The sequence below is a fragment of the Urocitellus parryii genome, chromosome 13 (assembly GCF_045843805.1).
Source record: "Urocitellus parryii isolate mUroPar1 chromosome 13, mUroPar1.hap1, whole genome shotgun sequence".
Lineage (NCBI taxonomy): Eukaryota > Metazoa > Chordata > Mammalia > Rodentia > Sciuridae > Urocitellus > Urocitellus parryii.
This window is the reverse complement of record NC_135543.1, coordinates 48404341-48427448: the sequence shown is the minus strand read 5'-3', so window position 1 is coordinate 48427448 and position 23108 is coordinate 48404341. Positions and strand designations below refer to the sequence as shown.

The following is a 23108-nucleotide window of genomic DNA, read 5'->3' as shown; positions in this document are numbered from 1 at the left end:
CAGTAGAGCACATGTTAAGGATGCACAAGGCCCTAGCTATCAACTGGAATAATAGCTAAAATATGGAATCAACTTATGTGTCCATCAGTGGAACAACGGATAAAGAAAATGTGGTATACATACACAATGAATGATTCATCCATAAAAAAGGACAAAATTATTTCATTTATAGCAAGACGGCTGATAAATGAAATAAAGAGCACAGAAAAGACAAATATCATATGAAATCATTTATATGTGGAAGCTAAAAAAAACAAAACATAAATAAAATAGTGGTTACCAGAGACTAGGATGGAGAAAAAGAAGAGGATGGTTAATAGGTACAGGGGTGCAACAACTGAATAGAAGAATGACTTCTAACGTTTATAGCATATAGGGTAACTGTGGTTGACAACAAGTATCTATTTCTAAACAATCAAAAGAACTAATTTTCAACAAAAAACTGCAGCACCTACTAAAGTCTGAATGCTTTAAGTTTTATAGTTTTACCCACCTGAGTCAATTTATTTGCCCTAACTAATATTTGTTGGTAATTCAGAAGACATACAAGGATTTGCTTAATTTCAATAAAGAGAGAACAAAATGCTGTTTCACTTATTTAAACTAAAGGTCAATAATACTCAGTGTTTCCAGGAGTGTGGGGAAAGAGGATTCTTAAACAATGTTGCTGGGAGTACAAACTGGAACCATTTTGGAGGAAAATCAGGCAATGCAAGATAAGTCCTATAGTTTTGAATTTATCCTACAGAACAAATCACAGAAGCAAAAAAGGTAAGTTTTTATTGTAGAGATTTTTTTTCTTTTTTAATAGAATGAACTAGAAACAACTAAAATCTCTATAGAGAGTAGTTAAAAGAAAATTCACATAATGAAACTGAAAACAAAATTTTTAAAAATTAGGTTGGAAGGTAGAAAAGATGCTGATAACATTAATTAAAAGAAACAATTAGCCAGGTGAGATGATGCAGCACACCTGTAATCTCAGAAGCGGTGGAGGCTAAGACAGGAGGATCAAAGCCAGCCTCAGCAGCAATGCCCTAAGTAACTCAGCAAGACCCTGTCTCTAAATAAAAATATAAAAAAGGGCTGTAGATGTGGCTTGGTGGTTAAGCACTCCTGGGTTCAGTACCTGGTACCAAAAAACAAAATAAAACAATAACTATTTTAATTATGAGTAGGGGACTGAGGTTGTAACTCAAAGGCAGAAAGGTTGCCTAGCATGCACTAGGCCCTGATTTTGATTCCCAGCACTTGGGGGTTGGGGAGTACAAACACAGAAAAAAGTATATAAAAAAAAAAGAAGCAAATTTGTGCCAGGTGCAGTGGCACATGCCTGTAATCCCAGCAACCTGGGAAGGTGAAGCAAAAGGATCACAAGTTCAATGTCAGTCTGGGCAACTTTCTGAGACCCAGCCCAAAATAAAAAAGGACTACAGATATAGCTCAGTGGTAAAGCACCCTTGGGTTCAATCCCCTATTTAAAAAAAAAGGGGGGGCCTAACATAAATTTTTAGGGGAAAATCCCCTAAACTCAAAATTCTTAAGTAGGAAGTCTTTAAGTTTTCAAATTTACCCCTAAATTAAACAAATACCTTACCTGTTATCACTGTTCTTAGATGTTTGATTATTGAGTATACTGTGTTGTTTGGGAGCTGAGCCTGCAATTTAATTAAAAGAAAAAAACTGGGTTATTTACTAAACTTTTTAACAGCACTAGTAATGCTTGACATACTTATACTTATCCATAAAGCAGTTATTGCACTGAAATTTTCTTTATTTTTAGTAAGAAACATTTGATAATATTAGAACTCCCTTCTTATTTCTAACACTTCATAGAAGAAGTAGAAAGGCTGTCTCAGACTATAGGGCTGCTAAGAGATATAATGGTAGGTTAATACTTTGCCTCTAATTTCACCAAATATTACTAGCACTGAACAATAAAGAAAATAGTTTCAAAGCCTGCACAATTATAATAAACTCTAAGAAGAAATAAATGGAAATATTTCTTATTTAAAAAAACTGTGGTCTCTAGAATTCTTACCATATAAATAACTAAATGTAAAAATATTTTCTAATGATTACATTTCTCATTTATATTACATTCACGCTTCCCCTACTCAGAGAAAAAGTTAAATGATAGATAATGGTAGTGATGATCAACTGCAACAGTTTGTCCCAAGTCTACCTTTCTTTACTAGAAAGAAATAATAGGAATTAGAGATTTTATATTCTCTGGTGATACAAGTGAGCAAATCCAAGTGTTCAACTAATGTGTTTTAAAAAATATTCTAAAGGTTATAAAATAAAGCTTTAGATGATATAAGTGGAAAATCTGCAGCATTTATTAATTTAGAGTTCTCTGAAATAGAAAACTGAGTTACAAGAGGTTAAAGGTAAGAACCTGAAATAAAAAAGCACAAATATTAAAGTATGAGAAACAGGCTGCTACCACCAACTTAAGGAATTCATTAAGGAACATTTTTCCAGAGAATAACTCACAAACCAAAATAAGAGATATAAAATTTTAAAAAAGAAATTTTGGTGGGGAGTCAAAAGGCAGTATTTAAACAAACCAAACAGATGCAATTTTGCCTTAAAAAAACAGGTTATAACCACAAAAATCACAAATTTTTAAAAAATATAGCAATGGTTAAAAAGAATTTAACAATGCTGGGAAGTGATACTGGCCAAATTATATTATTATATTATGCACATGTACAAATACATAACAACAAATTCTATCAATACACACAACTACAATGCACCAACAAAAAATTGGGGGTAGAGTGAACACTGATGTAATCTTAAAAAAGGGGGAAAAAAACGAATTTAACACTAATGTAATCTTAAAAAGGAAAAAAAAAGAATTATATAGTAAGAGTTTTCTGTAACAGTAATAAAATGTCACTGAAACGCTTTGAAATCTAAATAATATTTCCAAAGTATTACCTGGAAATTTATTCTCTCCTCCATCAATTTTTGCTTGACTGAGCAGAGTTGAAACAGCAGTGGTGTTTTCTACTGGACTGCTTTCCAGTTTGGATTCCACACATAAGCTGAAATTCTGAACACAATGTAATTTAAGATCTTTATATCAATCTTTGGGGCTTATCTCAATACACTGACCCTCTCAGCATCAACTCCCATTACCTCCCATCGTGTTAAATTTAAAACATTATCATACCTACAGATACACTGCCTGCCTCTACATTTTTTTCTGAGCTTCACATCTAGACTATAGTGTCCAATATGGTGGTCACTGCCATATCTGACTACTGAGCAGTTGAAATGTGGCTAATATAACTTAAGATATGTTATAAGCATGAACCTTATGCCAGATTCGAAAAATTTAAGCACACATACACAAAATGGTAAAATCTGTCATTGGTAATTTTTAAAACTGTAAATTGAAATAGCAGTATGTTTAATAATATATTAAAATTAATTGCATGGGCTGGGGTTGTGGCTCAGGGGTAGAACACTCGCCTAGCATGCATGAAGCACTGGGTTCAATCCTCAGCATCACATAAAGTAAAATAAAGACATCGTGTTCACCTATTGAAAAAATTAATTTCAGCTATTTCTTTTTGCCCCATTAATGTGGCTACCAGATAATTCAAAATTATGTAAGTGGTTCACACATCATATTTCTACAGATAGTGCTGATCTAACTAATACCTTTCCCCCTGTAAGAATTCAACTCATTCATTACTCAAAAATTAACCTTTTCCATGAGGCCTTTCCTAATCTTTCCTAATTCTTCTTTACTTACTTTAATACCTCTTTCTTGCCCTTGTCACTTCCTATTTGGAATCAGTTATTTCTCTGACTCATCAGTAACTTTTAAGAGCAAAAGCACTATTATATTTACCTATTTATTCTTAAGTCTCTAAGAATCTTGTCAAAGCAGATTATTAATAATAAAATATACTCTAAATTCCATGATTGGTTATCTCACAGAAATGACAGAGAAAACAGTTTTGTGTGTATTTCAACTGCTACAATGAATGTATAACATTACTTTGAAACGTTTATTTTTGAAAAAATGAGCATTAAAAACAAGAACAATGACGTTACCTACAACTCTACTTTCCATTAATAAGAAGTTAGTAAGTTATTGACTTAAAAAGCAGACCATAAAATAATTGAGCTTTAAAATTCATAGCGTCTTAATAATTAAAACTCAACCCAAGGGACTGGGGTTGTAGTTCAGGGTAAAGCGCTTGCCTAGCACATGTGAGGCACTGGGTTCTATCTTCAGCACCATATAAAACTAAATAAATAAAATAAAGGTACTGTAATCATCTACAACTAAAAAAGCCCAAGACTTCAGGTAAGTTTCACTGGATGCTTAGCTTTATAAACATCATTTCACAGCACTGCAGATATTGACACCAAATAATCAAAAGAGCAAATTTATGGGTGTCCACAGAAAAAGTTTTTAATGTTCTAAGAGTTGTAGTTTTTTGTTTTTGTTTACATTCTCCTACCTCCCCAAGTATAAATCTGGCTAGCTCTGAAGCCAGCCACTCTCACTTTAAATCACAGATTCATTACTAAAAATGTCACTCAGGTTAAATTAGTTAAATCTCTAAGTCTCACTTTCCTCACCTGTAATATGTGAATAACAATTGAACTTACACTGTATATTTTGGCTGAGAATCATATGAAACTGTTGTCTGCCTACAAAAGAGCCAGTACTTGGACTGGGGCTTCAGCTCAGGGTTAAGAGTTGCTTGCCTAGCATGCACTCAGTCTGGAGTTGGATCTCCAGCACTATTCTTTGAAAAAAGAAAGGGGGAGGGACAGTATTCACTAAGTTAATGGTTTGATCATGTTACTTCAACCTTTAATATTTAGGGAATAAAGAGAAATTCCTAAGTGATTTCTCAAAGTAAATTCCTTAAAGTAGGAAACCCATAATCTCTTTGTACCAGTAGACATTCAAGCATGTCTTGAACTGATATGGTCATCAACACATTTCCCAATCACCCTGTGACCAGTAGCACGTTTTTGATAATGGAGGAAAAAAATTGGAAGCAATCTAAAAGTCCTCTTATATAGAAAAGGATAAATTTGTGGTATATTTCTTTATAGCTATTATAATATCCAAGTATCAAATATAATGCTGATTGCATAAAAACAAGTTGCAAAAAAATTTACATATTCATGTTATTATTTAAAAATATATACAGGGTGTGGTGATGCATGCCTCACCTCCAAGATACTCAGAGAAGACTGAGGCAGGAGGACTACAAATTTGATCTCAACTTAATGAGATCCTGGGAATATAGCTTAGTAATACAATGCTCCTTGAGTTCAATTCCTAGTCCTACACAAACACAAATACATGCATACAAACTTAAAATACAAACAAAGCTAAGTATATCTTTTGGAAACATACACAAAATCATAAACATAAAGATGATTGAAATCAACTTAAGGAGTATGTTTAACTGGGGGGGGGGAGAGGAATGGAATGAAGAGGAAGGCACAGTCTTCACCAGCAGCTATAATATATATTTTGTATTTTAAAGGACCTAAAGTAACTCAATAAGATATTCATTTTTATCAAATCCAGGTGGTAGACACAAAAGAGTATGTTACTCTCACTTTATTCTGAATAAACATTCAAGAATTTTAAGCCCACCTCAGCAGCTTGGGAGGCTAAGAAGGAGCACAAGTTCAAGGTCAGCCTCAGCAATTTAGTGAGGCCCTTTTCAACTTCGCAAAACACTGCTCAAAAAGGGTTGGGATGCTGAGATGTGGCTCAGAAGTCAAGAGCCCTTGGGTTTAATTCCTAACACCAAAAAGAGAATTTTAAAACAAAATTTTTTTAACACAAGCTTCTAGGCCTGCTTCTTAAGAGAATTGCATAAACAAAGCACTTTTCAGTAAATATCTTATAAAAGGTCAAAATAATGTGACCTAAGTAAACATCTCTATTCTTATACAGATGGCACAAATCAATGAATTAAATTCTCATTCTTCTGCTTTCTAAATTTTCAAAGATTTTTATGTAACACTCTCCAGTCACACCTGGAAAAAAAAATCCTAAATAAAAAACCACCCCATTTCTGCAAAAATTTCATAATTTTTTCTTTTTTCCTATGTTGGGAATCAAACCCAGGGCACTGAACATGGATAAACAAATGATCCTTCTCTGAGCTACATCCTGAGTCATCCTTAGTACTCATACCACTGCTTACTATTTATCTCTAATTATTACTACTATTTCATATAATCTTTCTGAATAATCCTCTTTTGGGGGGGAGGGGATAATGGGATTGAACTCAGGGGCACTCAACCACTGAGCCACATCCTCAGCCCTATTCTGTAGTTTATTTAGAGACAAGGTCTCACTGAGTATCTTAGTGACTCGCCGTATCAGAGGCTACTTTGAACTCTCAATCCTCCTGCCTAAGCCTACTGAGCCACTGGGATTACAGGCATGCACCACCACACCCAGCTGAATAATCATCTTTTAATTGATGACTATTTGTATAGAAAATAAAATCTAAGAGTATCATAGGTATCTATTCTCTTTAAGTTCACTTTGATTCTCAGCCCAAAATATAAAAGACTAACAGACAATCATATATTTTCATCGTTTCTGGCATAAAGCCCAGACTTTTAATTCACTCAGATTTGCTTCCAGATCTAATGAAGTCATTTTCAAAATTTTAGGGTCACTTAACTTTTTTCTTATGAAGACTTTTTTTTTTTTTTTCTGTACTGGGGATCCAACTCAGGGCCTCACACACATACTAGGGAAGTACTCAATCACTGAGCTACATCCCAGCCCTCATGAAGACATTTTTTGCTCAAAGGATTTTTTAACATTCAGAGTATGTTGTATAAAGAAAGCTGTACTGAAAATTAAAACACCTCAATTCTAATCCTATGTGTGCCACCAAACGTGACTACTCAGTTATCTCATTATAAAATTAATACAAATTAATTTTTTCATCTGTATTATAGAGCACCAGGGTTCTATGCCTATAAAATTTCTGCTTATTGGTTTTATATATTGGTGTTCCACAAATGACTTACTTCAGGAAGGACTGAGTTGCTTTTATAAAGTATAAAACTTTCCAAGATAACCACTAAAGTTTCTTTTCAGATATAAGATGATGGTTTTCAATTTATTTTTTCCATTTCAAAAATTCTTGGCCACTACAATTTTATTCTCAGACTGATTCATACCTTTCAGATATGTCAGTTGCCAATTATCCAAAATGGCTACACAAATCAAATCATAAGGCTTTTTTTTTGTACCAGGGATTGAACTCAGGAATACTCAACCACTGAGTCACAACTCCAGCCCTTTCTGTATCTTATTTAGAGACAGGGTCTCACAAAGTTGCTTAGAGCCCCGCTAAGCTGGCTGAGGCTGGTTTTGAACTCTATTCTCCTGCCTCAGCCTCCCAAGCTGCTGGGATCAGTGGCGTGCACCACCTTGCCCAGCTCAAAAGGTACCCTTTTAAAGATACTTTTCAATTATATTAGACAAAAGTTGCTTTGTCTCAGTTGAAATTAATTTTTTTTATATAAAAACTTTTTTTAGTTGTTGATAGACCTTTATTTTATATGCGGTGCTGAGAATCAAACCCAGTGCCTCACACATGCCAGGCAAGTGCGCTACGGCTGAGCCATAGCCCCAGGATGTCAGTTAAAATTAATTTTAACATCTTTTTTAAAAATCTTCTTTTTTAAATTATAGATGAACATTATACCTTTATTTTGTTTATTTATGTTTAGGTGGAGCTGAGGATCAAACCCAGTGCCTCACATGTGGTAGGCAAGCACTCTTACCACTGAGCTACAACCCCAGCCCTAATTTTAAAATCTTGATCAAAATTGAACCCAAGAATAAGTTTTAGATTTTAGTCACTAAGAAATACTTTTTCCAGGTGCAATGGCTCACTCCCATAACCCCAACTACTCAGAAGGCTGAGGCAGGAGGACTGCAAGTTGAAGGTCACCCTTAGCAACTTTGTGAGATCTTGTCTTGAAATAAAAGTATAAAGGGATGGGGATGTAGCTCAATGGTAAAACATCCCTCGGGTTAAATTCCCTATACTGCCTCCTCCCTCACACACACACACAAAAAAGGGGGGGGTATCTTTTCAGTGGTACAGCAACTTGCCTAGCAGGTACAAGCCTCTGGGTTCGATACCTAGTAATACTAGGGGAAAAAATATATTTTCTGTGGTTATAATTAGTAGAAAAAGAAGTAATCATTATGGTAAATTTAAAAGAAAAGCTGCAATTCAACTGGCTTATGTATTATGAAAAATAAAAATGAAGGGTAAAAAAAAACACAAGATGAATCCACATGAAGGTGAAACATCTAAAGGAGTCATTAAGTTCTATCACTACAAGACTGGGTTAATAATTTTATGATTTCATTCTCAAGCAAAAGTATGTTGTAAACACTTATTTCTTATTAGAAAGTACTCAGGCTACCTCTAATGCACATAATGAAAATTCATTACCTTATCTGGTATTGTCTCAAAAGAATGTTTCATCTGATTATCCAATAGTGGGTCAGGAGATTTTATCGGATTATCCAACTGACAATTTTCAATAGCCCTTTTTGTTGTTTTATTAATTTCACCTGTAATATCGTTAATTTTAACTTCTTCAGATTTAATTTCTTTCATTTTTTCCTGTCCACAAGTTACATTTTTATCATGTGGCTTGGTCCCTAAAAATGCACTTTGAGTCACTACATGATGCATTTCTAAAACTGGTGGTGAAAAGCTGGTTTGTAATAAACCCAATTTAGGGGTTTGAGAGTCCAATTTATTTTGCTGCACAGAGTTAAATTTTGAGAGTTTAATTTTAGTCCAGTTGGAGTTCTTCTTAGTTGCACTGTTAATTCCATTTAGTATACATTTCACAGGCTTTGTTTTTCTACTAGGAAAGAAACGATTACATTGCACATCCTGATTTGTTTCCTTTTGATGAAGTATTTGTCTTTCAATATCAGACTCTTCCAATTTTACTTCTGTAGTTTTCTCCTCCTTTATACTTTCCACTTGTGAAGATTCCTTTTTTACCTCTACAGTATCTGATTCAATTTCACCAGCAATTTCTTCACAGAGCTGGAGAATGCTACCTCGTTTGCTCTTTCCTGCTTGCTCCAACTCATTATCTACACTTTGTTCAGGCACTGATGGCTGTTGACTTTTTTGGGATTTTGTGCTAGTATTCACTTGTGTATGAACTGACTTCATTTCACTCTTTTTACATACCACTGAAGCAGCCACTTTTGATCTTTTTGTCTCAGAAGTTACAGGCACAGGTTTTATTTCTTCTTTTCTAGTAGACTTCTGAAGACACTTTTCAGATCCTTGTATGTACTGAGAGCTACAAGTAGTCTGATGCTCTACTTTGCGTTTTTTTCCTTTTGGGGAATTTATTACCTCATCAACCACTGAATTTGCATCCTCCTTACAATCAGACTTTATTTCCATTACTTTTCTTTTCACATGCTTTTGACTTGTTTTAAATTTATTAGATTTACTTTGAATATTGTTACAATGCTCTTTTCTTGTTGGTGGCAAACTATGTTTAACTGCTTGAACTCGACCATGAATCTCTCTACTACGCAAAGACCTTGTTGAACACTCAGTTAACTGTTGTAGTCTTTGTGATCTCCGGTTAAGCTGCTCATTTGCTTTAGGGGTTTCATGTGCTATTTTTTTCTGACATAATTTTTTTTTTGTAGATTCTTGTGACTGGCCCTTCACAGTTAACATACTTTTATTATCAGAGGAGGCTGCCTTTGCTGACCTTGTACTCATGCGGGTTCCCAATTCAGGCTGATTTAGCTTACTTTCCTTTGGAGATTTAACCAGTGACTTTATAGTTTCCTTTGAACCTGACTGTTTTGCTAGATTGTTTTGAGAACCTTGAATTTCTATTTTTAAATGCTTGTCTTCACTTTCTTTAATAACTTTGGAGGAATTTTCTTTTGATTTCTCCTGAATGGACATCATTCCTGAGTCTTCCTTTGCTGAGTAGTTTTTAAGAGGATTTTTGTGTCCTGGTTGGTGCAAATGCTGAATATTTAGTATTATTACTGAGGAGCAGGTCTTAAAAAAAAAAAAATCAACTTTAACTGATGCTAATATACATTTTCAACAAAAATACTAGTCTGCTTCAAGCAAGGTTTCTGTCATTCATAGGACACAAGAAAGCTGGCATGAGTGCTGATATCTGCTTTACACTGGACAAGGCAATAAAAATTTGAAAAAAATTTAATTCTAATTTTATATTTTCTTATGTTTTTGATGAAAAGAAACTTAATTCACATTCAAATTTGTTTTGTTAATTTCAATTAATTTTAGTTTCAGGCCTAGCTCTGTTACTGGAGGAGTTATTTATCAGTAAACTGTCTGTTTTGACAAAAGTTTTGAAAACTTTCTTCTTCTGAAATCTATAGTTACTGGACTTTGATTCATTTGAAACATGTCTTATGGCTAACACGTTTCGTTTCTTGTGTGCTGAGTCTGTTGGTTTGCAGTTCTTAATTAACCTCCTTTGTTTAACAGAATACTCTATTAACATAGATTTCCTTTTGTGCTGCCATTTCTGAAAAATTTAAAAAAATAAGAATTAAATTTTGTACAATCCACAAAATAAGAGCAATACCAAATACTATAAAGAAATAAATGATTTAAATAAAATCCTCCTTTTGAAACATTCACTGTGTATAATTAAGACTAACAGAAGAAAGGATACCAAATTGGTTCCTACAAATGATCAGTAAGGGGCTAGGGTTATGGCTCAGAGATAGAGTGCCTGCCTTGCATGTGCAAGGCCCTGGGTTGAATCCTTAGAACCACATTAAATAAATAAGTAAAATAAAGTTATTGTGTCCAACTACAACTACAAAAAATATTTTAAAAAAGTAATAATCAGTAACTTGTCTTACATAAAAGATGCAATAGTTGAAAATCAACTTATTCTTTCAGGTTTACTTACAATTCTTTTCCAACAAGACAGAACTGATGTTTTAGCCACCATAACTCATGAAAATCTGATAAAACCATTCCTTATAATCTGCTTTAAAACATTACACAGCACCTAAAATAAAAAATATTTTAAAATGTTTTAAAAGACAAAAAGATGTAAACATCCATTTACCTCTCATCAGTCAAATATAACATTCTATAATTCTATGCTGTCCTACCTTTAGTCTTATTATTTTTTCAGAGCTCACTTAACACACAAGGCACTTAATTTTAATATTTCTACCTTAAAACTATGGTATATTCATCCAATGAAACAGTATGCATCCAATGGAATGGGGGCTGTGGAAAAAAGTTTTAAAATACAAAAACAATTCCTAACATAAGAATAAATTGGATTAAAATACAAAAACAACTCCTAAGATGAATTAACCTGGTAAAATCCTATTTGAGCCCAGGTGCCGTGGTGTAGACCCGTACTCCCAGCAGCTCAGGAGGCTGTGCGGGAGGATAGCAAGTTCAAAGCCAGTCTCAGCAAAAGAGAGGCACTGAACAACTCAGTGAGAACCTGTCTCTAAATAATATGCAAAATAGGCCTGGGGATGTGGCTCAATGGTGGAGTGCTCCTAAGGAGTTCAATCTCTGATAGCCCCCCCTCAAAAAAAAAAAACAAAAACAATAAACTCCTATTTGAGGAAAAACAGTTCACATATATACCAAGGAAAAAAAAAAGCAGTTTTTTTTAAGTACAAGATCTATTTCCATCCAAAATTCACAGACACAGGGATTAAAACAAAGTAAGACAAAACCACTAACCCAAAAGATAAAAAGTAAGAGAGCAGATATAATTTTTTTTTAAATATGGGAGCTACAGAGGTCAAATAAAAACTTTACAAACTCAAGAAAACCTGAATCCTAAGCTAGAAAATGAAAACAGCTAAGAAGTTGAAATATGGACACTCAGATTTCAAGATACAGTAATCTAAAGCTACAATGATGAAGACAGTATAATACAGTATTTATACCACACAACTCCCAACTGAGGAAACTGGCATTACCATATTCCAAAGGGAACAGGGATGAAATGGACTCCAAAGAAGCAGAAAAAAAATTCACATTGCCATTCTAATTACTAGCACCCAGAAGACTGCTCCTGCATCACCCTCTAAAGACTGGATATAACTTTCTGAAGAGGAACAAAAGATCTTTGGTCTAGGGTTTCAACAGGAACAATTGAGAGTGGAAGTCATACTGATAATTAAGGAATACAAACTGATTGCTAAAACCTACTACCCTCCACCCACAGCTCTCTTGAGTCAGGGATTAAGGAAAAGGAAAGAGAAATACAAAATCATAAGGGAAACACCATCAAGCCATTGAAATGCAAGGTCAAGACAATGAGACTCTGAAAAAGTTGCAAACCTTGGTCCACCCCCTTGTAAAATGAGGGAAATACACAAGCACAGGAAAACTGGCACAAAATTGCAGCTCCATTCTGAATCCACCTCCAGTCCAGTCCCTGATACAGCCCTTCTATAAATATTGGACCCTCAGCCCAAGTCAGGGTTGCTCCTCATTCCCAAGACAGCTGGCAGTCTCCCTTGAATGTGTACTACCTTTCTAAATAAACCTCTGTCTATGCCTTTGCCTTGGATCATGATGAAATTCTGTCATGTATGCCAAGAACCCCGAGGGTCCTGAGTTGAGCTCCATCTCTCCTCCAGAGACATCTCTTCTCCCATGACACTTTGACTACTCAAAGCTACTAGAAGATAACAGCCAAATCTATATGTTCTGGAAAGGAAAACTGAAAGGAATCACCACAAACGCAAACATGAGAGGAAAAAAGGAGCTTTCAAGAAACAAATTTACAGAGATAAAAACTAAAAATAGCCAGGCATGGTGGAGCACACCTCTAATCCTAGTCTGAGGCATGAGAATTTCTAAATTCAAGGCTGGCCTCAGCAATTTAGCAAGACTCAATCTCAAAATAAAAAATAGGGCTGAGGATATAGTTCAGTTAGTAGAGTGCTTGCCTCACATGCACAAGGCTCTGGGTTCAATCCCCAGCACAACAAAAATAAATAATAAAGGCTGGGGATGGGGGATGTAGTCCCATAATACAGTGCCCCTAGGATAGCTCCCCAGTACAAAAAAAAAAGTAAAATCAAAAGCATGATTTTAAAATATATATGGAAATGCAAACTATGTACAAGAGTCAAAGTGTTTTTCAAAAGAGGCAAAGGTGAAAAATGGACACTCAGATGTCAAGATATAGTTTCTAAAGCTACAATAATCAAGACAGTATAACAAACAGAGATAAACAGAATAGAAAATCCAGATCTATGCACTTATGATTAATTAATTATTTGATTTGTTTCCACAGTACTGGTCCTCAAACCCAGGCCTTACTCATGGTAGGCAAGTACTCCACATAACTGAGCTACATCTCCAGTCCTTTTTATTTTGAGACAGGGTCTCACTAAATTGCCCAGGCTGGACTTGAATCTGTAAACCTCCTCCTTAAACCTTGGGAGAACAGAGATTAGAGGCTTGGGCACCCTGCCCAGCTATGATTAATTTTTTTTTTTTTTTTTGGTACTGGGGATTTATTAACCCGGGAGTGTTTTAACACTGAGCTCCAACCTGTTCTTTTATTTTATTTTATTTTATTTTATTTTATTTTAGAATTTTAATATTTATTTTTTAGTTTTCAGCGGACACAACATCGTTGTTTGTATGTGGTGCTGAGAATCGAACCCGGGCCGCACGCATGCCAGGTGAGCGCACTACCGCTTGAGCCACATTTGAGACAAAGTCTCACTAAGTTATTGAGGCTGACTTCAAACTTGCAATTCTCCTGTCTGAGCCTCCCAAATCGTTGAGATTATAGGCATGTGCCACCATGTCTGGCTGATTTTTGACAAAAGTACCATGGTGAGTCAATGGAGAAAAGAATGTCTTTTCAACAAATGGTGCTGGAATCATTGAATACCTAAATAAAAGGTAAGAAGGGAGGGGATAAACAATCTTCACTACCCATAAAAGTAATTTAAAGTTAATCACAAACCTAAATGTAAAACCACATAACTTCTAAAATAAAAAAGGTAAAAATATTTGAGACTCTGACAAAGTATATGTATGTTTTTCGTTTCTTTGTTTGCTGTGGTATTGGAGTTTGAACCCAAGGCATTGAACATGCTAGTAAGCACTCCAGAGTTAAATCCCTGCCCACCGCCCCACCTTTGGTACCAGGGATTGAACTCAAGGACACTTAACCATAGACCCACATCCGCAGCCCTTTGTTGCTTAAGGCCTGGCTAATTTGCTGAGGCTAGTTTTGAACTCACAGTTCTCCTGCCTCAGCCTCCCAAACCACTGGGATTACAGACATGTTCCACAGCACCCAGCTCCCTAGTTAACTCAAAATAACTCCTGAAGCTATTTTAAGGCAGGGTCTTGCTAAATTCTGAGGCTGACCTCGAAATTGTGACCTTCTTGCTTCAACCGGAGTAACTGGAATTACAGAAACTATGACAAAGTTTTTTTTTTTTTCTTTTTTTGTGTAGGAAGAATTCTAGTCATTCCACATATGTCCACATAAAGATTTATCCAAAATCTTCCAAATATCTTTATACACAATAACCAAAATCTGAAAACAACCCAAATGTAAGGTAAATGGAAAACCAAAATATGATATCAATATAAAACTACTCAGCAAAACAATAGGAATAAATGATTAGCACATGAAACAGTATGAGTGAACCTCACAAGAGTGCTATATTGGAGTGACAAAGATGAACTTTTTGCAGTGATGCAAATGTGTTCTATATCTTAACTGTAGTGGTGATTTCCACCAGTGTTTATTTCTGTCATAAACCACAAAATTGCAATTTTAAGACGGTGAAGTTAATTGTACATAATTCATACTCTAATGAAGCCATCCAACAAAGAGCTAAATTAAAATTAATTTGTACCTAATGCCAAGAAATAAATATCAAAAAAGCGAGGTATAAAACGGTGTACAACACACTCCTATTTGTATAAAAAAGGAAACAGGAGATTATGGGATATGCTTGCTTGAGTAGAGAATAGGTGGAGATGTAAGAAAATAGCAATAATGATTTCTGGGGAAAACAACCACAGGACCAATTATCAAGAATGTGAGAAAAGCTTACTTTTCAGTAAATATTCATTTAATTGTGGCCCTGGGAATTGAGCCCAGGCTCCCTTCAGCACTAAGATACACCCTCAGCCTTCTTTGTCTTTTTTGAGACAGGGTCTTGCCAAGTTACTTAGGGTTTCAAACTTGCAATCCTCCTGCCTCAGCCCCCTAGTCACTGAGATTACAGGCATGAACCACCAGGCCCAGCTCTTTTTTAATTTTGTATTTTGAGACAAGGTGTTGCTAAATTGCCCAGGCTGGCCTAAGACTCAAAATCCCCCTAACTCCAAGCAACCAGGATTATAAGAGTACACTACCATAAGCAGCCTAAATATTTTATTATGTAAACATATGCCATTGTCAAAAAATAAAAATTAAATTTCCCTGAAAATATAAAAATATCTGGCATACTAATTATCTTGAGAGACATAAAATTATAGAAGTATAAGCAGCTTACCATAATGGAAAAACATCATATATCACATTTTTAACTAATGTTGCCTCTAAATGATGTTTCTACTTGCTTCCTGTATTTGGAAATTTAAAAAAAAAGAGAAAGAGAGAGAGAGAACTCTATAGCTAAAGTAAAACAATCTACTGAAAACCACATAATACTAAAAAATAGTACTGTCTTCAGATATACTAAAGTAACTTCGATTAAGTTAGACTTAGCAACTGCCTATGATTTTTCATTATGTGAAACAACACTCAACTGCCAGATGACCATGATCACAACACACTGGTTTTTGTAAAAAAAAAAAAAAAAAAGAAAAGAAAAATCACCACCTTCTACCCCAATTGCTACCTCCAAGAAAGAGGTGTACCCTCCTCCTTCCCAACTAATGCTGAGTTTGGTCACATTTCTTATTTTGGCCTCATGGTAGATAGAGTATTCATCCTTGACCCTATAACCTTGGTCCTGTTACCTGCCTTAGTCAAGGAGATGTTAGGAAGAAGTAATGCAAACATTTTAATATGTCTTTATGCGTCTGGGCTTGCCCTCTTATAGCTCTGTTACCGCCAAGAGAAGAGTTTCACCAGGAAATTGCTGTCCCTCCAGCCTAGGCCACTGAACACAAAGGAGTAGAACTGAATCAATCTCCAAATGATGGGCCAAGTCAAACCTACACAGAGAAGTAAAGTCCACCTACACCCGCATGTTATAACAGAGCTGATCAGTCAAGCCTAACTTAAATCACCTCTGCCACAGGTGCTCTACAGATGTGTTAGCAAGATTGATATTGTAAGCTACAACTGAGTTCTAGGAAAGTTTCTTGTACACCAAGAGTTGACTATGAATTTTTCTGGTTAGCTCCAAATTTCTCAAAGATTAAGCCTCACAGGAGTAACAAATTGAAAATCAGATAAAGCTCATTTATTTCATTTATTACTTTAGCACCAAGAATTTTAATTTTTAAAATGATAAATTAGCTGGGCACTATGTGAAACTGATAAAGAAGAACCCCCCTGACCCAAGAGCTCAGGGCCAGACAGAATTTTTTTTTTTTTAAACTAGGATTTAACCCAGGAGAGCTTTACCACTGAGCTACATTCTCAGCCCTTTTTGCTTTTAAATTTGAGAGAGGGTCTAAGTTAATGAGAGCCTTACTAAGTTGCTTAGGCAGGGCCTCCTCCTGCCTCAGCCTCTGAAATGGCTGGGTTAGAGGCATATGCTGAAAGGTCCAGCAGACCCCTGCTCTTAAAAAAAGTAACAAATTAACTAGCTTACTTCTACTCCTTTCAATTTGCAAATATTTTAATGTAACAACTGATTTGGGAGCTGGAATCAACTACAGAAAGGAAGTGATACACTTGTCTACAGTGATTGTCAATAGTCTATTAGGTATACTAAGGACCATTTATTTTTGGGGGGTGGGAAGCGCTACTGAGGATTGAACCCGGCGCACTTGACCACTGAGCCACATCCCCAGCCCTATTTCTTATTTTTTATTTAGAGACAGGATCTCACTGAGATGCTTTGCACCTCACTGTTGCTGAAGCTGGCTTTGAACTAGCAATCCTCCTGTCTTAGCCACCCCAGCCACTGGGATTACAGGTGTGTGTGTGCCACCATGCCCAGCAGGACCACTTAATTTGTTTGCCCTGTAAGCTAAGTCATCACTAATGCAGCACTACGGAACTTAATAACTACCCTTTCTACACATAAAACCTTGCAACTGAGAACCAAAATGCATTCTCTAACCTGTTGACAAATTAACCCGACTCCCACTACAACCCAAAAGTATCTTAACAATGATATGAATTTGATACAGTTACCTCAAAGAGAGATTCTTCAACAAATGGTGCTGGGAAACTGTAAATCCATATGTAATCAGAGTGAAATTGAACCCTTATTTCTCACCTTGCACAAAACTAAACTCTAAGTGGAATTAAGGAACTAAGCTTTAGACCAGAGATCCTGTACTGGAAGAAAAAATAGGCCCAACTCTCCATCATGTCGGCTTAGGAACCAACTTCCTCAATAAGCCTCCTAAAACACAAGATGTAAAATCAAGAATCAATAAATGAGATTGGGAGGGACTGGGGTTGTGGCACAGCAGTAGAGCACTTGCCTCACAGGTGTGAGGCACTGGGTTCGATCCTCAGCACCACACAAAAATAAATAGAATAAAGTTATAATGTCCATTTACAACTAAAAAATGATAGATAGATAGATAGAAAGAAAGAATAATAAATAAAAAGGTATCAAACTAAAGAGCTTCTTCTCAGCAAAGGAAACAATAATGTGAAGAGAGCCTACAGAATGGGAGAAAATCTTTACCCCCACACATGACAGAGCATTAATCTCCAGGATATATAAAGAACTCAAAAAACTTAATACCAAAAAAACAAATAACCCAATGAGTAAATGGGCTAAGGAACTGAACAGGCACTTCACAGAAGATATACAATTAATCAACAAATATATGAAAAAATATTTAACATCTCTAGCAATTACAGAAATGCAAATGAAAACTAAGATTTCATCTCACTCCAGTCAAAATGGCAATTATCGAGAATATAAGCAACAATGAATGGAACCACCATTTGACCCAGCTGTCCCTCTCCTCGGTCTAAACCCAAAGGACTTAAAATCAGCATACTACAGTGATATATATAAATGTTTATAGCAGCTCAATTCACAACAGCCAAACTATGAAACAACCTAGACATCCTTCAACGGATGAATGGATAAAGAACATATGATGATGTTATTTATATACACAATGGAATACTCCTCAGGGTGAAAGAGGAATGAAATAATGGCATTTGTCAGTAAATGAATGGAACTGAAGAATATCATGCTAAGTGATGAGGGCCTTACTAAGGCAATAAGCCAATCCCAAAACTCAAAGGGCAAATGTTCTCTCTGATAGGTGCATGCTAACCCCAAACAAGGGAGGGGAAGAATAGAAATACACTGGATTAGACAAAGGGGAACAAAGGAAAGGGAGGTGGAAGGGGAACAGGAAGGACAGCAGAATTAATAGACATAACTTTCCTAGCCTTGTATTTGAATACACGACCAGGGTAACTCTGCATCATGTACAACCAAAAGAATGGGATCCTAAATAAGTTATACTGTATGTATGCATAATTTGCCAAAATACATTTTACTGTCATGTATAACTAAAAAGAATTTTGAAAAAATAATATGAATTTCAGGACCAAAAAATAATAAGTAAACTTTACAGAAAATGACCACTTCAGGAAACTCTCAGTAACATTTGCCTTTTACTATAAAAGATGTTTACCAAAAAAAATTTTAAAAAGATATTTAAGACATGTTAGAAAACACTCAAGAAATTGAGAACACCCAACTTTCCACCTGCTTCATGAGGAAATGTGTTCACATTTTAATCCTTAAGTTACTTTGAATGTATAGCATCCAATATATTCTTGTATTTTGTCATCCAGTAAGTTTTTTTGTTTTGGGGGGAGAAGGGGAGAGAATACTGGAGATTGAACCCAGGGGAGCTTTACCACTGAGCTACATCCTGAGCCTTTTTTTTTTCTTTTTTTAATTTTAAGTGGACACAATATCTTTATTTATGTGGTGCTGAGGATTGAACCCAGTGCCTCATGCATGCCAGGCAAGCACTCTACCACTGAACCACAACCTCAGCCCCTGAGCCCTTATTTTGAGACAGGACCTTCCTAAATTGCTAAGGCTGGCCTCAAACTTGCAATCTGACTTTCACCATTTTTTTAATGGACCTCTACTTTACTCATTTATTTATATGTGGTGCTGAGAATAAAACTCAGTGCCTCACATATGCCCAGCAAGTGCTCTACCACTGAGACACAACCCTAGCCCCTTTAAATTGCAATGTTCCCTCAACCTTCAGAGTCACTGGGATTACAGATATGCGTCACTGTGCACAGTTCTTTAAAGTAATTTTTAAAAAACATTTTATAATTGAGATATAATTCCCATACCAAAATATTTACCTCTTGGTGGCTAGGGTGTGGCTCAGCGGTAAAGCACTTACCTCCCATGTGTGAGGCATTGGATTAGATCTTCAGCACCACATAAAAGTAAATTAACAAAATAAAGACACTGTGTCCATGTACAACCAAAAAATATTTTTTTAAAAATTCACCTCTTTATAGTATACAACTCAATGCTTTTTAATATAGAGTTGTGCAACAATCACCATTTCCTAATTACAGATTATTTTCATTACCCCCAAAAGAAGTCTCATGCCCATTAAGAGTCATTCCCTATCCCCTCCCCTACTCCATTCCTAGCAACTAGTAATCTACTTTCTGTCTCTATGGATTTGGCTATTCTGGACATTTCATATAAACGGAATTATACATGTAGCCTTTTGTGACTGGCTTCTTTCACTTAAGCATAATGTTTTCAAGGTTCAACTGTGTTATTACATGAATTTTAACTATATTGCTTTTTATGGCTAAATATTATTCCACTACATAGATATATCACATTTTGTTTATATATCCATTAACTGAAACATGTGAGACTGCATCTCCTTTTCCACAATCCTAAACAAATAAGCTATGAACAACCCTACCTGTATTTTTGAATGAACACATTTTCAAATCTCATGGGTATACACTGAGAATTACTGACCTTCTGGTAACTATTTAACTTCTTGAGGGATTCCAAGTCAGCTGCCACCAGCTACGTATGAGAGTTACAATTTCTGCACATCCTTGTCAAAACATTATTGTCTTTTTTATTTTAGTCATCTTTGTGGGTGTATAATGCTATTTCATTATAGTTTTGATTTGTATTTCCCTAATGGCTAATATCATTGATCATCTTTTCATGTTCTTACTGATCATGTGAGGAATAAGAAAAATGTCTCTTCAAATTCTTTCCCTGTTTTTTTTTTTTTTCCTGTATTTGTTGTTTGTTATTTGTTTTGTTTTGTACTGAGAATTGAACCCAGGGGTGCTTAATCACTGTGCCATATTTTTATTTTGCCCCCTCTTTTTTGGAAGGGGGTACCAGGGATTGAATCAGGGGCACTCAATCACTGAGCCACAGCCCAAGCCCTATTTTGTATTTTATTTAGAGAGAGGGTCTCACTGAATTAGTGAGTGTCTCACTTTTATTGAGGATGGCTTTGAACTCAAGATCTTCCTGCCTCAGCCTCCCAAAACACTGGGATTACAGGTGTGTGCCAAAGCACATGGCTGAGTTGTAACAATTCTTTACCAAGGTATTAAACTATTAGATCTATGATTTTTTTTTGGAGGGGGATAACAGGGAATTGAACCCAGGGGTGCCCTACTACTGAGTCACAACCCAGCATTTGTTTAATTTTGAGACAGGGTCTCACCAAGTTGCCCAGGCTGGCCTTGAACCTGCAATCCTCTTGCTTCAGCCTCTCAAGTAGCTATAATTACAAGGATGTGCCACTTGCCCAGCTTCACTTTCTTAACAGAGTACTTTGATGCAAAAGCCTTTTACTTCGATGAAATCTAATCTATTTTTTTCTTTGGCTGCAAGAAGACTTACATCTATGTTTTCTTCTGAGTTACATAGTTTTAATTTACATTATAGATTTTTTTTTTGGTAGTTGCAGTTGGACAGAATGTCTATTTATTTTTGTGTGGTGCTGAGGACTGAACACAGTGGCAAGTGCTCTGCCACTGAGCCACAATCCCAGCCCAACATTATAGATTTTTAATCCATTTTGAATTCATTTTATTCTAAGGTATGATACAGGGATAAAAATATTCTGTTGCATTGTCTTAGCACCATTTACTAAAAACACTATTCTTTACCCACTGAATTGTCTGTCTTGGCACCCTTACTGAAAATCCTATTAAAATTTTTTTAAGGGGCCCAGGGTTGTAACTCAATGGTAGATCATTTGCCTAGCACGTGTGAGGCACTGGGTTTGATCCTCAGCACCACATAAAAATAAATCAAATAAAGGTATTGTATCCATTTATAACCAAAAAAACATTTTTTAAATATTTTTATTTTTTAGTTATAGTTAGACACAATACCTTTATATTATTTATTTATTTTATGTGGTGCTGAGGATCCAACCCACGGTCTCGCACATGCTAGGCGAAAACTCTACGGCTGAGCCACAACCTCAGCCCCCCAAAAAAATATTTTTTAAAACAGTTTTTAAGGCTGGGATGGTGCCTGGTGTCATGGTGCACACCTGTAATTCCAGCAGCTCCAGAGGCTGAGGCAGGAGGATCTTGAGTTCAAAGCCAGCCTCAGCAATTTAATGAGGTCTGAAGTAACCTCAGTAAGACCCTGTCTTTAAATAAAAATACAAAAATGGCTAGGGATGTGACTAAGTGGTTAAGCACCCTGGGTTCAATCCCTAGTACCAAAAAAATAAAAAATAAAAAAGCTGGGGCTGAGAATATAACTCATAGCTCATGCAGCTCAGTGATAGCACACTTCAGCCCCCGAGGTTAATCCACTAGTACTATAGGGGAAAAAGGACAATAAATGTTTGGGTTTATTTCTGGACTCTCAATTTTCACTCATCTATATGATTTTATACCACTACCACACAGAGTTGTTACTGTAGCTTTTTAATAAGCATTTAAATGAGGATGTATGAGTCCTTTAATTTTTAAATTCTTTTCCAAGCTTGTTTTAGTTATTCGGTGCCCCTTACATTCTGTACAAATTTTAGGATCAGCTTATAATTCTGCGAAAAAGCTAGCTGAAATTTGGATAGGGATTACACTGAATTTGTAATCAATTTGAGGAAAACTGTCATCATAATAAGTCTTCCCAATTCTTGAACATGGATCTCTTATCACTGATGTAGGTCTTTGTGTGAGAGTGGGTGTACTAGGGATAGAAACCAGAGTTGCTCTACCACTAAGCTATATCCACAGCCCCTTTTTAAATTGTGAGACACGGCCTAAATTGCTAGGGCCAGACTTGAATTTAGGATCCTCCTGCCTCAGCTTCCCGAGTTGCTGGCATTATAGGTGTGTGCAACGAAGCCTGGTCTTTTTTTTTTTTTTTTTCCTACATGTTTTGCAATCTGTGTCCATGTCTTGTACTTTTGTTAAGTTTATCCCTAACTATTTTATTCTTTTTTATGCCATTTTAAGAGACTGTTTTCTTAATTTTCTTTTCAGATAGTTCATTAAAATGTACAGAAATACAACTAACTTTTGTCTGTTGATCTTGTATCCTGTAACCTACCTGAATTTAATTAGTTCTCACAGGGGTTTCTTGGTGGATTCCTTAGAGTTTTCTCCATGTAAAATCATTCTATCTGCAAATAGGGATACTTTCGTATACTCCTTTCCAATTATATGCCTTTATTTCTTTTCTTTGCCTAACTGCCTTGGTTAGAACTTCCATGGGGTTTTTGTTGATATTAAGGTTAAAGCTTTCAGTCTTTCACTGTGAAGAAGTATAATACAAGATATAGGTTTTTTCATATGCTCTTCTATTCCTAGTTTGTTGGGTGGCTTTATCATAAAGGATAATATAT

At 35.7% G+C, this 23108-nt stretch overlaps 1 protein-coding gene across 8 annotated transcripts in view; it reads right to left on the bottom strand.

The window, feature by feature from the left end:
* Esco1 (establishment of sister chromatid cohesion N-acetyltransferase 1) overlaps positions 1 to 23108 on the bottom strand; it is a 73249-nt gene that overhangs the window by 37266 nt on the left and 12875 nt on the right. For all 8 annotated transcript variants that reach the window (XR_013342359.1, XR_013342360.1, XR_013342358.1 and 5 more), the window contains exons 3-6: positions 10996 to 11097; positions 8499 to 10602; positions 2950 to 3064; positions 1598 to 1658 (exon numbers count right to left, since the gene is read on the bottom strand). Coding sequence is in view for 5 of the 8 variants with exons in the window: in XM_077792250.1 (XP_077648376.1) it covers positions 1598 to 1658; positions 2950 to 3064; positions 8499 to 10007 (1685 nt within the window). In the remaining 3 variants the exon portion in view is untranslated. The remainder of the gene's footprint in view (positions 1 to 1597; positions 1659 to 2949; positions 3065 to 8498; positions 10603 to 10995; positions 11098 to 23108) is intronic.